The 18786-nt window shown below is 43.0% G+C and overlaps 2 protein-coding genes across 13 annotated transcripts in view; both read left to right on the top strand.

Annotated features, from left to right (window-relative positions):
• The window catches only part of kif13a (kinesin family member 13A), a 33852-nt gene extending 24985 nt beyond the window's left edge, over window positions 1-8867 (top strand). For 2 of the 12 annotated variants that reach the window (XM_084556590.1, XM_084556593.1), the window contains 13 exons: window positions 360-694; window positions 790-845; window positions 928-1052; window positions 1755-1931; window positions 2022-2114; window positions 2241-2393; window positions 2508-2585; window positions 2682-2732; window positions 2836-2926; window positions 3013-3164; window positions 4248-4439; window positions 5159-6380; window positions 7287-8867. In XM_084556590.1, coding sequence (XP_084412716.1) covers window positions 360-694; window positions 790-845; window positions 928-1052; window positions 1755-1931; window positions 2022-2114; window positions 2241-2393; window positions 2508-2585; window positions 2682-2732; window positions 2836-2926; window positions 3013-3164; window positions 4248-4439; window positions 5159-6380; window positions 7287-7420 — 2859 coding nt within the window. In that variant the 3' untranslated portion in view covers window positions 7421-8867. The remainder of the gene's footprint in view (window positions 1-359; window positions 695-789; window positions 846-927; window positions 1053-1754; window positions 1932-2021; window positions 2115-2240; window positions 2394-2507; window positions 2586-2681; window positions 2733-2835; window positions 2927-3012; window positions 3165-4247; window positions 4440-5158; window positions 6381-7286) is intronic. The other 10 variants (XM_084556598.1, XM_084556599.1, XM_084556600.1 and 7 more) reach the window with 10 other exon arrangements.
• A 2738-nt stretch (window positions 8868-11605) lies between these two features.
• Window positions 11606-17026, top strand: rbm24b (RNA binding motif protein 24b). Its single transcript, XM_084556604.1, has 4 exons — window positions 11606-11876; window positions 12237-12360; window positions 12581-12635; window positions 15218-17026. The coding sequence occupies exons 1-4, from the start codon at window positions 11706-11708 to the stop codon at window positions 15576-15578; spliced, it is 711 nt and encodes a 236-aa protein (XP_084412730.1). The 5' UTR covers window positions 11606-11705; the 3' UTR covers window positions 15579-17026.
• Window positions 17027-18786: the final 1760 nt, after the last annotated feature.

The following is an 18786-nucleotide window of genomic DNA, read 5'->3' on the forward strand; positions in this document are numbered from 1 at the left end:
GCATGCAAGCGTGCGTGAATGATGTGTGTGCGTGTGTGTGTGAGAGAGTACGGGTTAAAGGGAGGTTTCAGTTCTGTGTGGCTGCATTTAAAAGATTTCCAAAATTACAGACCAAAGGCTTTGATTTCATATCTTGGGTATGGGAACAAAATCTGTATTAGCTTTCGCATAGCTTCTCCAAGTGTTAGCAGTGGTCGTGTTAAGGAGCAGCTACAGTGCCCTCCCCCCCGTCCCTACCCCCAGACAGACCAGGCCTGTGCAAACTCACCGTCCCCTGGTAGCACCTCAGTGTGCTCTGCAGCCGGTCCTCTTCCTCACTGAGCCAGCTGGCATTGATTCTGGTCTCTGTCTGGTTCCAGGAAGAGGATCTCAACTGTGTTAGAGAGCGCTGGTCTGATGCGCTGATCAAACGTCGGGAGTATCTCGATGAACAAATCAAGAAAATCATCAACAAACATGGTGAGTCTTGGAGCCTGCGCGCACTAAAAGGATCACGAGATCCTCTTGATTGCACAACTTTAATTCAGTTGGGGTTAAACCTCTCTATTCCACGTTGCACATATTCAGAAAAGTCAGAGGAGGACATTGAGCGTGAAGCCCGGCTGGTGGAGCAATGGGTTGGCCTGACTGAAGAGAGAAATGCAGTGCTGGTACCTGCACCTGGCAGTGGCATCCCGGGAGCTCCCGCAGACTGGTATGGAAAAAAAAAAAACACCACAAACACTGCATTCACTCCCTGCATACCCTTTGCTTTTCTCAAAATAAATCTAACATTTAAACTATTTGTAGGACTCCACCTGCAGGGATGGAAGCTCACATTCCTGTACTCTTCCTGGATTTAAACGGTGAGGCAGAAACATACTTCTTTTTTTTTTCACAGCTTCCTCTGTGGCTTTACAAATACTAACTAATCTCTTATCCTGCCAGCGGATAATCTGACAGTGAATGAGCAGCTGACCGGCCCACATGCCGCAGGCGTTAACTCCATCCTGCCCAAAGAGCACGGCAGCCAGTTCTTCTATCTGCCCATCATCAGGCACAGCGACGAGGAGGTGAGCGAAGGCTTTACTGCCCCCCTGTGGCCAAAAGAGAACTTGGAAAATACACTCTATAAGATATACTTTTCTGCACATATCTCTAAGAAAACTCCATGTATCTACAATAATTGTGTGTGTGTGGCGCTTTAAGAAAAAGTGGCCTGGACAGAGTAGCTGCATTAATCCATAGATGTCTACTTTTGTGGTTTGTCATATAATCGCCTCCTCTGTGAGACTCTTTGTCAACTTCGGATATTGTCTTTCCTGTTGTCTCTTTGTTTAGCTTCTTGTTGTTCGGAGATCATTTCTTTCGTGTGATAGACGTGTTTTTCTACCAGAGATTTTACAAAGGCTCCGTGCTGAATTATCCCTCACAGACACACAAAGAGCATTTTAGTTTTAGTGGCCATTTTCCTACAATTATGTGCATAATTGAATAATTGCCCAATTGTGTAATTGCGTGGGTTTCAGCATGCATGGGAGTAAAAAAACAAAAAATAAAAAGTCTTAATTTATTTTTCTTTGATGTTGAGCAGCAGCACTACCCATGCAATAATCACTGCCTCTTTTACTGTGCTAAACTGTGTCATGAAATGCTAATTAGCCGAACCCAAAGCCACAGCCCACCTACATCATTGTAATCTGCGTCTCTGCCCGTGCTCTTATAGCCCACCAGTGGAAACGCATGAATAAAACACGGCTCTTCTAATTTGCCAGGTGTCGGCAGCGTGCTCCTGGGACTCATCCATCCATGACTCTGTGCACCTCAACCGGGTCACGTCGCCCAACGAACGCATCTACCTGATCGTCAAAGCCACAGTGCAGCTCAGCCACCCCGCCTCCATGGAGCTGGTGCTCCGCAAGAGGATTGCTGTCAACATCTACAACAAACAGGTCAATGCTAGGTGCATCGAAGCAAAAGTGAGGTTCACGGCAGTGGGTCGCGCTCCGCTGATTAACAGGGTTTGGATTTGTTTCATACAGAGTTTCACTCAGAGTCTGAAGAGGAGAATGTCCCTGAAGAACACGCTTTACTCCTGTGGTGTGAGTTATGAGATAGTCTCCAACATACCAAAGGTACAGTTTTGGCTCTGGTTCGAATACGTGTTCTTCTACGAACTTATCAAACATGCTGTTTGGTTTCACCAGCAATCAATTTCGGAATTCGTTCTCATCGAGCTTTCTTCTCTGCTGTCTTTCCAGGCCTCAGAGGAGCCAGAGGAGAGGGAAACCTTGGCCCTCATGGCGGCTCGCGGGGACAGCGAGGAGACTCAGGACGGAGAAACCTACATAGAGAAATACACACGGGGAGTCCTGGAAGTTGAGAACATCCTGAGTCTGGAGAGGCTACGACAGGTATGGAGTACAGTACAACTCGCCACCATGAAACGCAGTCATACGAACACATTCACTGGATCATGATCACCCATCTATTAGGTCTGTAAAGATACTTCTGTTTACTCTGTGTAGGCTGTGACAGTAAAGGAAGCACTGGCTGCTAAGGGGAGACACTTGCGAAGAAGTATCAGCACACCAAATGTACAGCATGTAATTACCACATCAGTCACTGCATTGCGATGAAAATACTTTATTTGACTGTAAAATGATAATAAAACTGATGACATCTTGTTTCTCGCTCTCCAGTATTCATGTAGTAAAACGGACCTGACTGCTTGTGAGGATGAAGACTGTAAGGTACGCCTGGTTTAAACACAGGATGCTTTTAGGAGTCACTCTTTGCCCTTATGTTTTTGTTTTTGTTAAACAAAACTGATGTAAACTCTATCTTACTGTCTAGGACCACTGTGATCACGTGGACACCAGCACCAACTGCAATCCTCTGGAAGGCCACCTTTGCACCACACCGATAAAAAACAAGGAGAACTCAGGTAAAATCAAAGAAATCACTGTATGTACGCGTCTAGCAGTTATATTTAATCCCGTTGCATTGTAACCCCTGAATGTTCCCGTACAGGCTTGGTTCCAGAGAGTCCCACTTTTTTCGGCTCCAGCCCCTTTAAAGTCCTCTCCCCTCAGCCGCCTAAATTCCTCCAGTCCCTGCTTCCTGTCAGAGAGGAGAACAAGGCGAAGAAAGCCCTGGAGGCCCGGCCGCTACTCGGACAAGAGGTAAAGAGGACGCAGTGGGATGTGGTCGTTGCTTTTGTTGTTTCTGCCGTCAAACCATTCCTCAGTCCCACACGTCCTTGTTTTGTCAATTCACTGTCAGATCCAGTTTTTACATTTCACCATACCAGATTTAATTTCCAAAACACGACAAATATATTAACACTAATGAAAAAGTTCTGTGATGACAGCATCTAGGTATTTGTGTCACTGCACCGAATGGAAAATGCATGACTCACAGGAGCATGACCTCAGCTGAGGATAGCCACACCGCTTGACTTGACAGTGCTGCGCTGCCTGAGCCTCATGTCGGATTTTGTTTGTGTTAATTGGATTTTCCAGATAGTTTGTGGCTGTTACGACCAGTTAACCCAACACTGCGTATATGTGTTCTTGAAGTGGACTAAAAGAGGTGCAGGTACATATCAGGAATACTGCAGCATGAAGCAGCACAAGCAAAGGGAAAGTTTTGGGAATTGTCACATGTCAAATTCAGGTGGTTGTAAATAGCTGCAGTCTGGATAGACTGTCTATTGTATATACACCAATCAGCCACAACATTATGACTACTGACAGGAGAAGTGAATAACATTGACCATCTTGTGACAGTCCAATGTTCTGCTGGGAAACTTGCTGGAACAAGCCTGATCCACAGAGGCCCCTCCCATCAACCCATAGGACCCAAAGGCCCCCACTAACAACATTCTGTTACCAGACACCACAGGACACCCTCACAAGGCCCATGTCCATTCTCTGATGAGTCACAACTGCTTTGGAGGCACAAGGGAGACCTACACAATATTAGGAAGGTGGTCATAATGTTATGCCTGATTGGTGTACAGTATTTAATGACAATAAGTTAGTATGTGCTTACACTGCATTAGGCTATACTAATGTGAAGATATTATATCACAAAGTTCCAGACACTGCATCAAGACCTTCACATCAGTTTCCTCTTTTAGGACCCTTCAGGCTGTGTTTTTGTGAAATATTGAACTGCATGTCACTAACTGTGTAACTGGCCTGCCCAGCTCCATGCATGCTGTGTGTGAGTGTGAAGTGTGTGCTGTTGTTCTGACCCATCAGCAGAGCATGCGCTCATGTGTGGACAGCCCTGCACTGCTCCCCTCTCCCTGCTCCTGGCACAGACCCAGGGCAGGCAGCGAGGGCCACTGCAAGCCTTCCACCTCCACCTCCACCTCCACCTCTGCCTCCACTTCCACCCCCACCTCCACTCCCACCAGCAGACAGCTCAGCCACACACTGCCACACAGTGCTGTAAGTGTGACACACACATCGCACTTAGGCTTACCGCGTTTTTACACACGCCTACCCACTCAGTTCTGTAAGTATTACACTCAAAAGTGTACACCTTGACACGTCTGCTTTGAAGACTCAACGTGAACCCATTTTCAACTAGTCTCTGTGCACACATGTTCTGTTTATACAAGTTACACCTGAATTGAAGTTATAGAAAGGTGAAAAGATCAGCTTGTTGATTTTCTGGTTAGCTGACATTGGGCTTTTTTCTAGCACACAAAATCTTTTATTACACCACAAAGTGCTATTTAGCTTTTGTGCTAAACATGATCATCTTTCGTTGAGGTTAGTGTAATTAAAAGTGCTTTACGGACCACTGCCAAGCAAATAATAAGGTAGTACAAATACACAGAATTGGCTGGAGACTGTTGCATGCAAAAAACAAAACCCATTTTAATCTTGCCGTTGATCTGCATGGAGCAAATAGTAACAGTGTGCATTACATTGTCTCTTGTTGGTTGAGCTTTCAGTGAAATGATAAGAAACGTAAAGCAAAGCTAATAAGACAAAGAAAATGTTCCACATTATTCATGTCCCATCATCGCATTTTACATCATTTCATTGCCTCCATTCACTCGAAAATAAAAATGTTTACACAGACTCATGATCCATACAGGCTGTAGCTGACATTGTGTCTTTTGGACTGTCCTTTGTCCCGTTGCTGTTGTTCTGATCAGCAGGACTCTGACGACGAGGAGACGGACGTGGACATGAGTCTAAATCTAAATCGTGGCCTTCAGAACCAAAGCAGCTTCCAGCCTTACGTCCCAGAGGACTTTGCAAACTTCGACATCTACAACGCCACCCTGGACAACCAGGAGGGGTTTCGTTCGAAGGGCAGCCGGTGCGGAGGCGGGAGTGGAGAGAGAGAGGTGTCCCGAAGCCCCACGGCCAGCAGCTGCACCAGCGGCTACTTCTCACACAGTGCCTCCAATGCCACGCTGTCTGACATGCCTTTCAGTGCCAGCGAGAGCTCTGACCACCTCAGCTGCACCTCCAGAGACTCCCATGATGTTCTTGGGTGTCCTGCTGGGAGAGGCTGCGCCCAAACCAAATGTCTCTCTGCGGGGAGTGACACCCAGCAGCCCCCTCTGTCAGCTGGTGGCGCTCAGGACCTACCTACCCATTCAACCTCCTCACCTGTCAGTATTCCCAATTGCACAGACAAGCAGCAGTCATTCGCTCAGTCGCACAAATTTGTTCTTAGTGCAAGCCAGGAGTTTACTGACTTTAAAGGGGCTGATGACACTGTTGGAGAGGTTGACTTAGAACCTTTTACAGAAGGATGGGAGCATGAACGGTCGGAGATTTCTACAAAGAAGAAGACAACAGATAACGTTGAAACGTGTGACACTGACGATCAGCTTGTCTCTGATGTCCCCGGTACTCTAAAGACCTCTAATCCTGAAAATGCAATATGCAAATGTCCTGATAACGAAGACCCTGTTAGTGTATCTGAATCCTGCGCTAACACCACTTTAGTTTGCACTTCAGTCCGAGCCCACATCTCTGCCTCTAACCAAGTCCCACCTCCATCCCCAGCCGTAATTATTTCCTCTGAACCAGTTCGGCCTCCGGCACCACTGGCCCCGGTCACGTCTTTGTCTACAGCCTCATCCTCTGCTCCAGCCCCACGAGCCGGAGGAGAACCTCCAATCCAGGAGCCAGCCCAGGGAGATCTTCCCCATGGCAGTCCGTGTCCCAGTCCAAACCCCAGCAGCGCGGAGCCCTCCGGAGACTCAAGTGGGGACGAGAGCACCCCTGTAGCGCAGCTTCCTGACTGGATGGCGCCCGGAGAGCAGGTGTGGGTGGGGAAGAGGAGAGGGACCGTTCACTATGTAGGAGGGGTGGAGTTTGCTAAGGGGATCTGGATCGGTGTGAAGCTGGACATGGCAGTCGGTGAGTCCCTGTTAAAGAGCTTTCTATTAGTTTAGCTTGACTAATACATATTCAGTATGAAGCAGTGATAGCTTGATATGTGTTATGGTAAGTTAGAAATAGTCGTGGTGTTATTCACAATCAAATTAACCCACAGTCAGGTCACGGTGCAGAAATAAACTGAGGTCCCTGTGGTCATGACTGTGACGGTTATTTAAAACTGCTGTAGTAAATATCCTTTTATTAAAAGATCAAATGTGAACGGGGTTGCTTAAGGTGAGGGGACTGATCATCTCACTTTACAGTGCTTTTTAGCCCTCTCACTCCTAGTGTCACTTCTAGTTGCAGCCTTGCAAAATCACTAAACCCTGCCGTACCAAAGCACAGCACCAGAAAACAAGATAGAGATCAGCCACATACAGAACTTAAGCATTTGTTTCTGCAATTTTATTGGTGGGCGCCTTTCAGAGCACTTAAGGTCACCTTACAAAAAACAGCAATGTATAAAACATCATAAGAATAAAACATTCAATGCAAAAGAAATAAAAGCAGATTTAAAAAGTTTAATAGAAATGAGATAAAAGGGAAAGTGTGTTAAATGGAGTAAGCTGTTTTAAAAAGAAGAGTTTTGAGTCTGGATTTGAAGGTTATCAGAGAGTCTGTGTTTCAGATGTCGGGTGGGAGAGTGTCAAAAAACATAAAATGACATTTGGGGTGCTGTGACCCCAAGTGAGTTTCCCACTTAGCTTTGCGAATTAGGCTCACTGAGGATCGAGTACCACGAGAAAATATTTTAATTATCATCATCACTATTAGTTCAACATCAGACAGACAACAAACATCCGACTAGAACAAAGCAATGGTTTCCTCTGCGTATAAAATGTCTAAATGTGATCACAAATCAAGCTGTGCTTGAATTCCCTGCAGGCAAACACAACGGGACTGTCCAGGGCAGAGTGTACTTCCGCTGCCCCCCAGGCCACGGTGTGTTTGTGAAGCCATCTCGTCTCACCAGAGGTCCACCCTCTATGGACACAGAACCCCAGACTGTGATCAGATAGGACCCAAAGAAGGACCCGTTTTCTGAAAAACAGCAGAGACCTGAGCGTGGCCCTCATGTCCTGCGCGTGGACAGCCGGCTGACTTCACTGTGGCTTCCCTCCTTCCATCCCTCTGACCACTCTAAGTGTGATGTTTTCTGTAGGAGTGTATGCGTTCCTAAAGCATATCTTACCTTTGCATTTTATTGAAGGTTATATCCGATTTACTGTTCACTGAAAAAAAAAAAAATCACTATGCACATATCTGAGTTTTCTCAGATTTCTCTATTTTTATAGAGAGCTTTTAACTGGGAGTTCTTAAGGAATATTACCTACATACATTTTTTTACATTGGTTCTGAACATTATATATAATATTTTTGTATTTGACAATGCATCCCCCTCCCTCTGAGGCTCAGAATGGAGTAATCTGGGATATGAAGATTAAGAATGTACTACTGTCAATGAACATTGATACTTACATCAATATGATATGTCAGGGCTAACCAAAGAACCACGGTTCCATATCTGCTGTTATGTTATTTTTCTGATGTATGTACTATACGGAGGTATTCACTATTAATCTGCGTCCAAGTAAAGCTTAGTGCCATATCTCGAGGAGTAATGCCACGTACCCTGAACGTAGGACAGACCTGCGAAACCTGAGTTGCTCTCTGGGTTTGCAGCTGTAAATGATCCTGTTGATGTACTGTAACACTGTGGAGGAAATAATCCCCATCCAGCATGAGACTGTTGCTGTTTGAATGCTTGCACTGGAAAGGATTCTTGGAGAGTTCACCGACTGTCTTCCATATTGGACTGATGAAATATTTGAACTGAACGAAGCAGCCAAGCTCTGTCCGTGGCCTGGATATACTGATGCCTTAATGCCCTGTTTGCATAAAGAGAGGCACATAAAGCCCAGACTACTCAGTGAACTCCTTGACGAGTTCACTGAGTTAGAAATAATAACTGTATTGACCTTAAGCCTGTATGTACATCACGATGCCCAGAGGTATTCAAAATGCCATCCTGCCTTGCTGACTAACTGATTGAATACCTTTTTAACTGACTGTCCATCTGCTTTTTAGATATTAACTGACTGATGTGTAACACTACATGTTAAAAGGTACTCGAGTTTTCACATGGAGGATTGGACGAATGGGTGACAGACAGTATCAGGACAGAGAGAAACTAGTTGCGGTATGGAGACGAGTCCTATAAACTTTGTATTTTTATGGAAGAGGTGAACTGACTAGAAATAGTTAAATATTCAAGCTGTAATATCAAGTAAATGAAAGAAACCCAAGACCTTACTTTAAAGAAGAGAACAAAGCTGCTCTCCCTAATAAGGAGTTGTACATAGAAATGTATTTGAACATAGTATTTACACTATTATAATGTACAGAATTGTATTTATAATGTATCTGGAACTGTTTTAATTGGTACAAAATGTTCTAGAATAGAACATTTGAAATCAGCGTATGTGTTGACTCTTCATTTGTCTCGTATTTTGAATATTTTAGTAAGTAAATTTATAAGTAAATTTGAAATTTGCTATATAGATATAGATATAGACATATATGAATGGAGGCATAAAACAACATCTGGTATGAAAAAGTGACCTCATAATTTACTGATGTGACGATATAATCTCACTGGCATGTTACCAGTAGATATTTTCAAAGCTAATGTGTAATCTGACCTTTCTTGCAGGGAGATTGCATTCCTAGATAATTTTAAACATTATAATGATAATGTAGGATCAGCATGATCTTAGCTGTTTGATTTTGATTTTTGATTCCCATCTTTGGTTGAGGTATTGTTTTTATATCTATAATATGAAACTGCATATCTATGCTCCAGTATCCCTAAAGCAAAAAAAAAAAAATAAAAATCCCATATCATACGGCCCACTATGACCTTAAAAATAGTTATTCTGCATCTAAAGTGAACAAAAAGAAGGACTACATCTTTAATAATAAAAATAAAGACTTTTTTGTCTTAGCCAAGCTTAAATTATATTATAATGGTATGTGTTGCTCTTTTAAATCACTGTACACAACAAAAATTGAGAGTGATTCTTTCCTACTTATTTATATCTTTCCAATAAGATGAATTGACTCTTTTGCTTCACAGGTTCAGGACAAAATGTCTCCTGCAGATTATGGTTTGTCAGAAGGTGTGTGCCTCTGACTGATGGAATGATTTGAGGGGTAGGAACACAACGTACCTGCAGGTTATTCATTGACTTTCCCTTTATTTATTGAAATATTGATCCACAATAACTGCCAGTACCAGAATGTGGCAAAATACATGATCCTTCCAGATGGTGGCATAATTAAGCAAATGGTGCCAAAGGATGTCACTTCTGAGTTAATATGAGTTAAAGTGCCCTCACGGGCTACACTGTGTGTATTCATGTATTACGTATATACAGCTTAATACTTCAGCAGTGGTTAGAAGCAATGTAATAATATATCAGCTTCCACAGATGAGACGCATCTTTCGTTTTAGAAACTGCTGTTACGTTGTACAAATGAACTGTAACAAATTATGGGATATTTATAGAGTCACTTAAAATGGACTACTTTTAGGACATGATGAATGAATCAAGTACTGGCCTGCAAATCTGAGGTACTTGTACTTCACTTAAGTATTTCCATTTTAAGCTACTTTACACTTCCTCTACATTTATTTCACAGATTTAGTCACTTTTAAGATTAAACAATTTCACAATAGCTAATGACAGGCTTTTTAAAGACGACACGTTAAAGGTTTGAGCAATGGGTTTCAACCTTTTTGTTTTGCGCCGAAAGCAGTTCCTTGTCAGGGTCACATTCGGATGTCTGGGGTTGTTAAGAGCTCCGTTAAATAGTGAACACGTTTACCACAAGGTTTAATCTCTGTATTAAAAATATCTCACCAAAAAAACAAAGATCATCTCACATCCCCCACAGAGTAATTGAGACCTGCTCCACCTCCAAAGGCTACAACAGAAACAAGCTGCTTATGCGCTGATTCTTCAGTATTAATCATTTAATGATGTAATATATACCGATCAGGCATGACATTATGACCACCTTCCTAATACTGTGTAGGTCTCCCTTGTGCCTCCAAAACAGTTGTGACTCATCAGAGAATGGACATGGGCCTTCTGAGGGTGTCCTGTGGTGTCTGGTAACAGAATGTTGTTAGTGGGGGCCTGAGGGTCCTATGGGTTGAGGGGAGGGGCCTCTGTGGGTCAGGCTTGTTCCAGTGCATCCCACAGATACTTGATCAGTTTGGGATCTAGTGAATTTGGAGGTCAGGTCAACACCTTGTGCTGTTTTTCATGTTTTTTTTTTAGTTGTTCCTAAATCGTTTTTGTGTGTGTGTCTGTGTCAGGCTGCATCCTGCTGGGGATGGCTGCTGCCATCAAGGAGTGTCATTGCTATGGGGTGGGGGTACCTGGTCTGGTCTAGGTGGGTGCTACGTGTCTAAAGTAACGTCCACATGAATGCAAGATCCAAAAGCTTCCCAGCAGAACATTGAATTATGTTATTGATATTATTATTGAATTTATATATCAGTCAGGGGGAGCAAACCCGTACTTTTACTTCGATACTCTAACTAGGCCTACATTTTGCTGTTACCTACAGCGTGTACTTTTACAGTGAGGGTTTTTTAATCCATGTAGTTCTTTTAATTGTAATGCAGTATAATTCTCGCTGCTGTGTTGGTACTTTTACGTCTGAAAACTTTTTCAACCACTGACATCAGAATTCAGTCAGTGTGGAGGCTTTTCAGTAAATGAATGTTTAAATGGAAGGTTCATAAAAACTTTTTTTTTTTTTTTTTCACAGGAAGTGGTGTGAAACGTGGACTGCATGAATTCCCCCTGTGGGGTAAACATCCATGATTTATACTTAATGTTAAAGAGCATTTAGACTCTATCTGACCTAGTAATCCTAACTAAACTTTTGTAATTCAAATAGCCTTTCACCTGTTTCTTTTTCTGCTCCGCACAATGTGCCCTTGCCACAGAAGCTGTAGCAGCTGCGCGACAGTAGGTAGCCAGAACGCGGTGGTGTGGTGGTCTGGATCTGGGTGGAGTTAAGTATCTGTGTCACACACACTGACAACTGGGGAACCTTCACAACAAACTAACAGGTGTCCTCCTCCTCCTCCTCCTCCTCCTTCAGACCCACAGTCACACTACCGGGGGACCGCCTGACTGTCCGCGCCGCGCACTGAACGCTCTCCTTCACTTGATCTGACCTCAAAAACTGCCTGTAAAAAAAATCGGTTTGATCCAGAATCTCGAAATGATGCACTCGGCGCAGAAAGACACCACCTTCACCAAGATCTTCGTGGGAGGTCTTCCTTATCACACAACGGACTCGAGTCTGAGAAAATATTTCGAGGTGTTTGGAGACATCGAGGAGGCTGTCGTTATCACCGATCGGCAGACGGGGAAATCCAGAGGTTATGGATTCGTAAGTATGAGCCTTGAATGTTACCGAACAGACGTTTTAAAGACGGTGGCACACGTGCACAGGCATGGGGACCAATTGAACAAGTATGGGCACCCATCAAGGCTGAAGCAAGAGTCGATTGCTGCCTCCTGAGAGGTTAGAAACTTGCAGGTTTGTCACTGAACACTGTGGCAAGGCTCGGAATAGCTGCTCTCAGGCATTATTTAGTGAGGAAAGACCAATTAGGTAATTGTAGTGAAATCTGACCTGGCTCCTCTGTTGGCCGCTCAAAAACTTTTTCAGCAGTAACTGTCTGTGACAGAAGTGTTTGCAGGGATACAATTCCCATGAGGTGAATGGAAAATGTGCTGTTTCATTTAGGTGACCATGGCTGACCGGGCTTCGGCCGACCGAGCCTGTAAGGACCCCAACCCTATAATAGACGGAAGGAAAGCCAATGTGAACCTGGCCTATCTGGGGGCCAAACCAAGGGTCATTCAACCAGGTGAGGGTGCGGATCAAAGCTTTATTTCAACTAAAGACACTCCACATACTCATTGACCTGAACAGATAAAAAATATGAAGTATGATTGAAAATAAGCAGCCACTGACCTTGATACTTGGAGGACTTTTATTGACAATATATTAGAAGTATATTTTCTTCTCTTTTTCTTTTAATCTTCCATTAAAGTATCAACATATCTTATGACCTGTTTCAATTCTAGGATTTGCATTTGGCGTGCCTCAGATCCACCCAGCGTTTATCCAGCGACCTTACGGGTATGTGAAGCTTTATGACCTTTTCACACCATCTGTCTGTTTAAAATGAAATGGAAAAAGAAAACAGAAACTGCCATTGTCTTTAACGATCTTCTTCAATCTGATTGTCTTAAACATGTATTCATTGTCGCCACCACCTATTTCATCCTGAGTGAGGACATGTGAGTGTTTCTGTGTGCCCCTCTGCTTGAGGTTGACTGTGAAGGACGTGAGCGTTTTGTCCTCAGCCATGCGACAGGACTTGACTTCATGTTGTCTGTCTCTCTCTGATCTGACAGGCTCGGTAACGGTTAAAATAATGAAGGGACATGATGATTTGAGGAATAGCTGAGTCTGCCTTGAGCGCTAAAGTGTTACCTGTATACATACGCAAACGAACTGAAATGGTGACTAGATGCATGGAAGTCTTCTGTTGTTGGTTTTCCCAGTTTTCCATAGTACATAGATTGGTGTGTGCCTTGTTTTCAGTATGATGTGGTGTTCAGCTTAACTGTGTGCTTATTTCTACTTGCAGTGGGGGAGGTGGGGGTGTGCAGGAGTTTTTTTTTTTGTTGTTGTGCAGACTTTATCAGTATGTATAGGGAGTTATAACTCTGCAATGGGGTGATGATTCTTTTCCCTTTTAATGATTGTGCTTTAGCCTGCGGTTTATTTATTTTTTTCCTCCCCGGTTTCTAGTTAACATTAAGTTGATTGTGTTTTGTTGTCCAAGGGGGGGGTGATGAGCACTCACCATGGGTTCATTTCAAAATCGATCCCCTGCAACAAAACAAAGATTAGCTTGCATGTGGGAGTTCTTTTTCTCTTTTCTTACCCATGATGCTGTGTTTTTTTTTTTTTTTTTTTAATCTTTTTTTTTTCCAATTAACCTGTTGCTTTCACTTGTAGCTTACATCTACAGGCACACAAGCATTTTTTTTCCAGTGCCTATCACTGAATCGCTAACAACAGCACTACAGACAAAAAAACAACAACACACAAGTCTGTTGATTGTCCCACTGTACGTATAAAACAAACTGAAATGGTAAATTTGAAAAAACATTAAACATGGACAAACTAAAAAGGGCACTGAACTATACGTTGGAGACGTAGAGCTTAGCCGCTCTCTTGGGCAGCAGCTGCTGGCTACAGTGATCTGCACGGCCTCTCAAATTCAGATGGAAAATGGGAGTCACTCAGCAGCGCCGTTAATAATGTATGGCACAGACAGAGCCGCTCGACTGTGGACAACAGGTGGGCCGAGCCATGCGCCCATGAAGTCTTTTGGTTACGTGCTAGGGATTACCCATGTGTCCTGGTGATTTACAAAGCACCTTTATTTAGCTCTCAGCTTGCAAGATGACAAAGTGTTCATCCCCATGCTCTCAAAAAAGGTCAGCTGTGACCTTTAACCATTCAAACTCTTCGTATTAAAGCAAAGTCACGCTACAAAGAAAGATAACAGAATGTTTGTTTCTGTGTTGTCCAGTTGAAAATTACTGATTGATCACATTTAAAAACATTTTTGTCATCATTATGAAGCTATAGTAAAGACAGGGGGCCAGCTTCCCACTTTGTAACGAGGGCACCACCTTTTTTTTTTATTTTTAATCAGCTGGGACACCTCCAGTCTGATGATAAAGAAATAAATTCAGGAAAGCCACTGTGACAGCGGTGCCGCGGAGGCAGCCGTCGCAGTTGACGAGCGCTCTGCCATGTGTTACTGAAGGAGAAGATCAGCTTGTCCTTTGGAGATGACAAGGGGAGCAAAAATAGCATGCCTCCAGCCTCCCTTGTCAGTCAAGTTGGCGTGTGTATGTTTGCGTGGGGGTGTATGTCTGTAATGGGGGGAAGGGGCACTTGTCTGTGGACAGATATATTTCACACCTGCTCCTCAGTATATTTACTGAGAGTGACTTCAACACACGTTTAAACTGGGAGCAAGTTTACCCAGATACCCAGGCTTGTGTGTATTCATTTATACACTGATGCATGTGCAAAATATTGCTCTATAAATAGGGAACTTCTTCACATAAACAATTACTTTCTAAATTAATTTCTTTTCCAAACAAATGAACCCAACAGAGTCTCTTATACAACTAAGTGCCCACTTGAGAAGACCCTGTGTGATTAAGCCAACTTTTTGCCTCCTTTGTCTGTGTTTAAGGACCTATTAACATGTGTGGGCATGCCTGTATGTGTGGCGTTGGTGTGGCAGTACATGGACAGAATAATGTCCATCTCTTGTACTGATATGTTGTGGTGTTTGGCGATAAGCTCGCATTTTGTCAAATATGGTTTTCAGTGAAATACTGGGTGCCGAGCTTGGCTGTGTCTCCTTTTAATGCCTCACCATGTTTCAGATTCGGGTGCTTTCTGAAATTAAAAGCCGCGCTTGTGTTTCTTTGTGGTTTTTGCTGCTTCTTAACTTTTCATTTCTAGGTAGGGTTTTTTCAGTTGTTAATGAATGGATTTGCTGTGTTCTGAGGACTGGATTGACATATTTGGCGCCTGCTTTTCAGTTTTCCAGAATTTAGTTTCAGCGTTGGAAAGATGGCCAGCGGTGGCTCTGTTTTGAACCCGTGCTTCTTTGTGTCCTATAGGATTCCTGCCCACTATGTCTACCCCCAGGCTTTCGTCCAGCCCAGCGTGGTGATCCCTCATGTACAACCTTCTGCTGCTACAGCAACAGCTGCTGCCGCCACTTCCCCGTACCTTGACTACACAGGAGCAGCTTACGCCCAGTACTCTGCGGCTGCTGCCACTGCTGCCGCCGCTGCCGCTGCTTACGAGCAGTATCCATATGCGGCTTCACCAGCGCCAACAAGCTACATGACTTCAGCAGGGTATGGATACACTGTCCAGCAGCCGCTCGCCACTGCTGCCACCCCGGGAGCTGCTGCTGCCGCTGCAGCCTTCAGCCAGTACCAACCTCAGCAGCTCCAGACAGATCGCATGCAGTGAAAAATGAAGTCTTCTTAGAGGAGGAGAGGAAGGAGGTCGCTTCCTCCCATGAAGAAGGTGGAGTTAGGAGGGACAGTAGAGGCTGAATGATGGTTGTCACTCCCAAGTTTTAACTTAGAAGACCTTCCACCAAAGAGCCTTGAGTAAATGAGGAGACAAATGAGGAGTTACTAAAATGTTTTATTCAAGCGAGATCAGTATTTTGTCACTATTGGATATATATGAATATTTAATATTTATTCAGCAGTAAAACACTTCATGTTAACTGAAGTCAGCTCACTGGACCTCATGTCAACCATTGCTGAATTTTGTGTACATATTTATATATATTGCAATGGAACTTGTACAAAAATCCCAAGTGCATTCATGTCTTATGATCAGGGTTTCTTCCACACCACTTTGAAAATCAACCGAAACACGTTCACATATGAGAACTGTATGTTATGTCATCATGCAGTTTTGAGTATTTACTAGTTTTGGACCATAATTTTGTTTAGTAAAAATATGCAGAAATAGAGTTGTTTCATTAGGACTGTTATCTTTTTTTATATAACCGTTTGGAGTGAGATAGATTAGACACACTCAAATAGTTCTCTTTAGGATGTTTTTTTTCTTGACAGTGCATAAGATAAAATCTTGAGGTGACGGCTGAAGCCAGTAAAAGCACTCTTTTTCTTCCCTTTTAATTTAAAACCTCAAGCAAGCTCAGCAAAAGGGAAGACACACTGTTGAATGTGAATCATTCATTTTGATAAAAATGTTTCATAATGTGCCTTTTAAATTATGCTATTTATGTATTTATTATGGAGCCTTACAGCAATAAACTCTTTGTTGTTTAAAATGTTAGTATGAAGCCTACTGTAGAAAATGTGCTGCTGCATTTCTTATGATCAAGAGCACATGACGGATATTTGGCTGCACTCTGTATAAAGAACAAATGATAAGTGGAAAGGTAGCAATAAGTCCAAAGCTTCTTCTGTTTTCTGTAGATGTAATGTTGTCTCAAATAGATTCTTAACTCTTTATGTCGCTTTTTATACTTGTTTAATAAAAGTGTGACGACTTTCGGATTTCATGTCTTTTGACATTAAATGTTTTCTAATGCAAAGGCATTTCACCTTGTAATGCATGATGAAAATAATGCAGATATTTAATTTGAGAAATAAATGAAAACTTACCTACAGCTTCCTCCTTTTTTCTTTTTTCTTCTTCAAAACAGACATGCAACGTAATGCCAAAACAGCTGTTTTGTGTGATGAAAGCGTGCCATGAGATGGTCACTGTTCTGTTGTTGACGAAGAACACAAAACCTGCACCAGATGGTAGTGCATCGCTTAATAAGTGTCTTATTTTGTTATGTGCTGTTCCTCTGCGTCTAAACATAGCCACGTGAGATTCACATAACCTGTTTGACTTCTAGGAACCTCTATACGAGAAATAAATAATCTAATTTTGTGAGAGAGATTGAAATCCAAGTGGCCAGATATATAGCTGGATGAGCGGACTCACTAAATAATTAACATTTACTCGATTGCTACACACTTGGGACACCCATGGGGGATCTTTTCGCTGTTAAGATCATGGATCAGTCTAGGTGTTTGTGTAACATGATTCCCTCTTTCCACATTACAGTTGAAAGAAACAGTTTCCAAGGCAGTGTCATGTTGATCAACAGAAATAACCCTATACAGCTTAGCTTTTTTTCCATGTACAATTAAATCCTAATGTATTTATTCTTCACATTAATATATTTTGTGGCTGAGCAGACCATACCAGCTGAAATGCAACCCCGTCTCTTTGACCGGGTGTTAGGGACCCCTTGGGTCCGGTCCCAGCAGGATCTTGTATGTCAAGATTTTTTGGATCAGCCAAATAAATGCTGTGCTACTCTCCCTACAGCAGGGGTTAGGGTTCTTACTTGCTCCAGCGCTCCCGCTTCCCTCCTTTCAGCTCGCTAGAATTTTTCAGCAGGTCGTGTGTATGACTGCACATGTGTGGGGAGGTCTCAGCTTGTCCACCCATCAGTCCGTCATTCTATTGTATGTCCACCAAGTGTCAAATTCCAACATTTTTGCGATGACACGCAATCTACCTGCACTACCTTTTAAGGTTTCTCACCAAAGATTCAGTTTCAATTCAGTTTTATTTATATAGCATCAGTAAAAATACAAATTGTCTCAAGATGCTTTACAACATCCGGTCTGAAACCCGGCCTTAAACCCCCAGAGCAAACCTGAAGGCAACGGTGACAAGGAAAAAAAAACCTTGAGCAGAGACCGGACGGGTAGAGACAGAAACGAGAGCAGAGAACAGCAGGAGAAATGAGATATGTCATAGATACATACATCTGACTAAAGCTTACATGCAGAATCTGATGATGATACAAATACAAGGTATAGCTGATGATGTTAAGAGGAATATAAGAGGAATCATAGGCAGGTTGGAGAATTGTTCATTCAGGTGGGAGTGGATAACTACAGGAGGCCATAAAGACTGGGCAAGTTGATGAGACCACGACAACAGATGTAGTATGGGCTCCACTGGAGACACACAACTCCAGGCCAGAGACACTCACAGAAGACGGAGGGGGAGGGGTGAGAGGGACACATAGCAGTTAACACGCTATACAGTAATAGCACAGAATTGCGTGACTAGTGATAGATAAGAAATTAGAGGACAAGAGCTCGGTGCCAGAGAAAAGAAAGTGGAGGATAGGAGCTCGGTGCGAGAGAGTAGAGAGTAGAAGACATGTGCTTTGTGCATCGTCCCCCAGCAGCCTAGGCCTATTGCAGCATAACTAAAGATGACACCAGCTGGTTAATGTTGGTCCCTTACTTATGTACAGTGTCCTGTATGTTCACAATCACTTGGGGCGTTCAATGCACGTCAAATTTACAGCAATTATGTTTTTGGTTAAGAAAAAAGGTGTTGAAAAGTTTCAGTCGACCTCTCATTGCCCGAAATACTTTCGGGCAATGAGAGTAAACCATGTTTCCTTTGATTTTCGCTACCTTTCTCATTGTTTCCCCCTCTGTTGAAATAAACATGGCAAGTGTGTCACATTTAATAAAGAAAAACAACGTTACTCATTCTTTATTAAAATACTGAATGTAGTTTATCCGTGTTCCTTTAACGTTAGCATAATGTAGAGGGTGTGGGCTAAAAAGTACGTTTCTTATGTGAAAGAGAAGACAGAACAGAAAGAGAA

Source organism: Chelon labrosus (assembly GCF_963514085.1).
Source record: "Chelon labrosus genome assembly, chromosome: 12".
In the NCBI taxonomy this organism is placed as follows: Eukaryota; Metazoa; Chordata; class Actinopteri; order Mugiliformes; family Mugilidae; genus Chelon; species Chelon labrosus.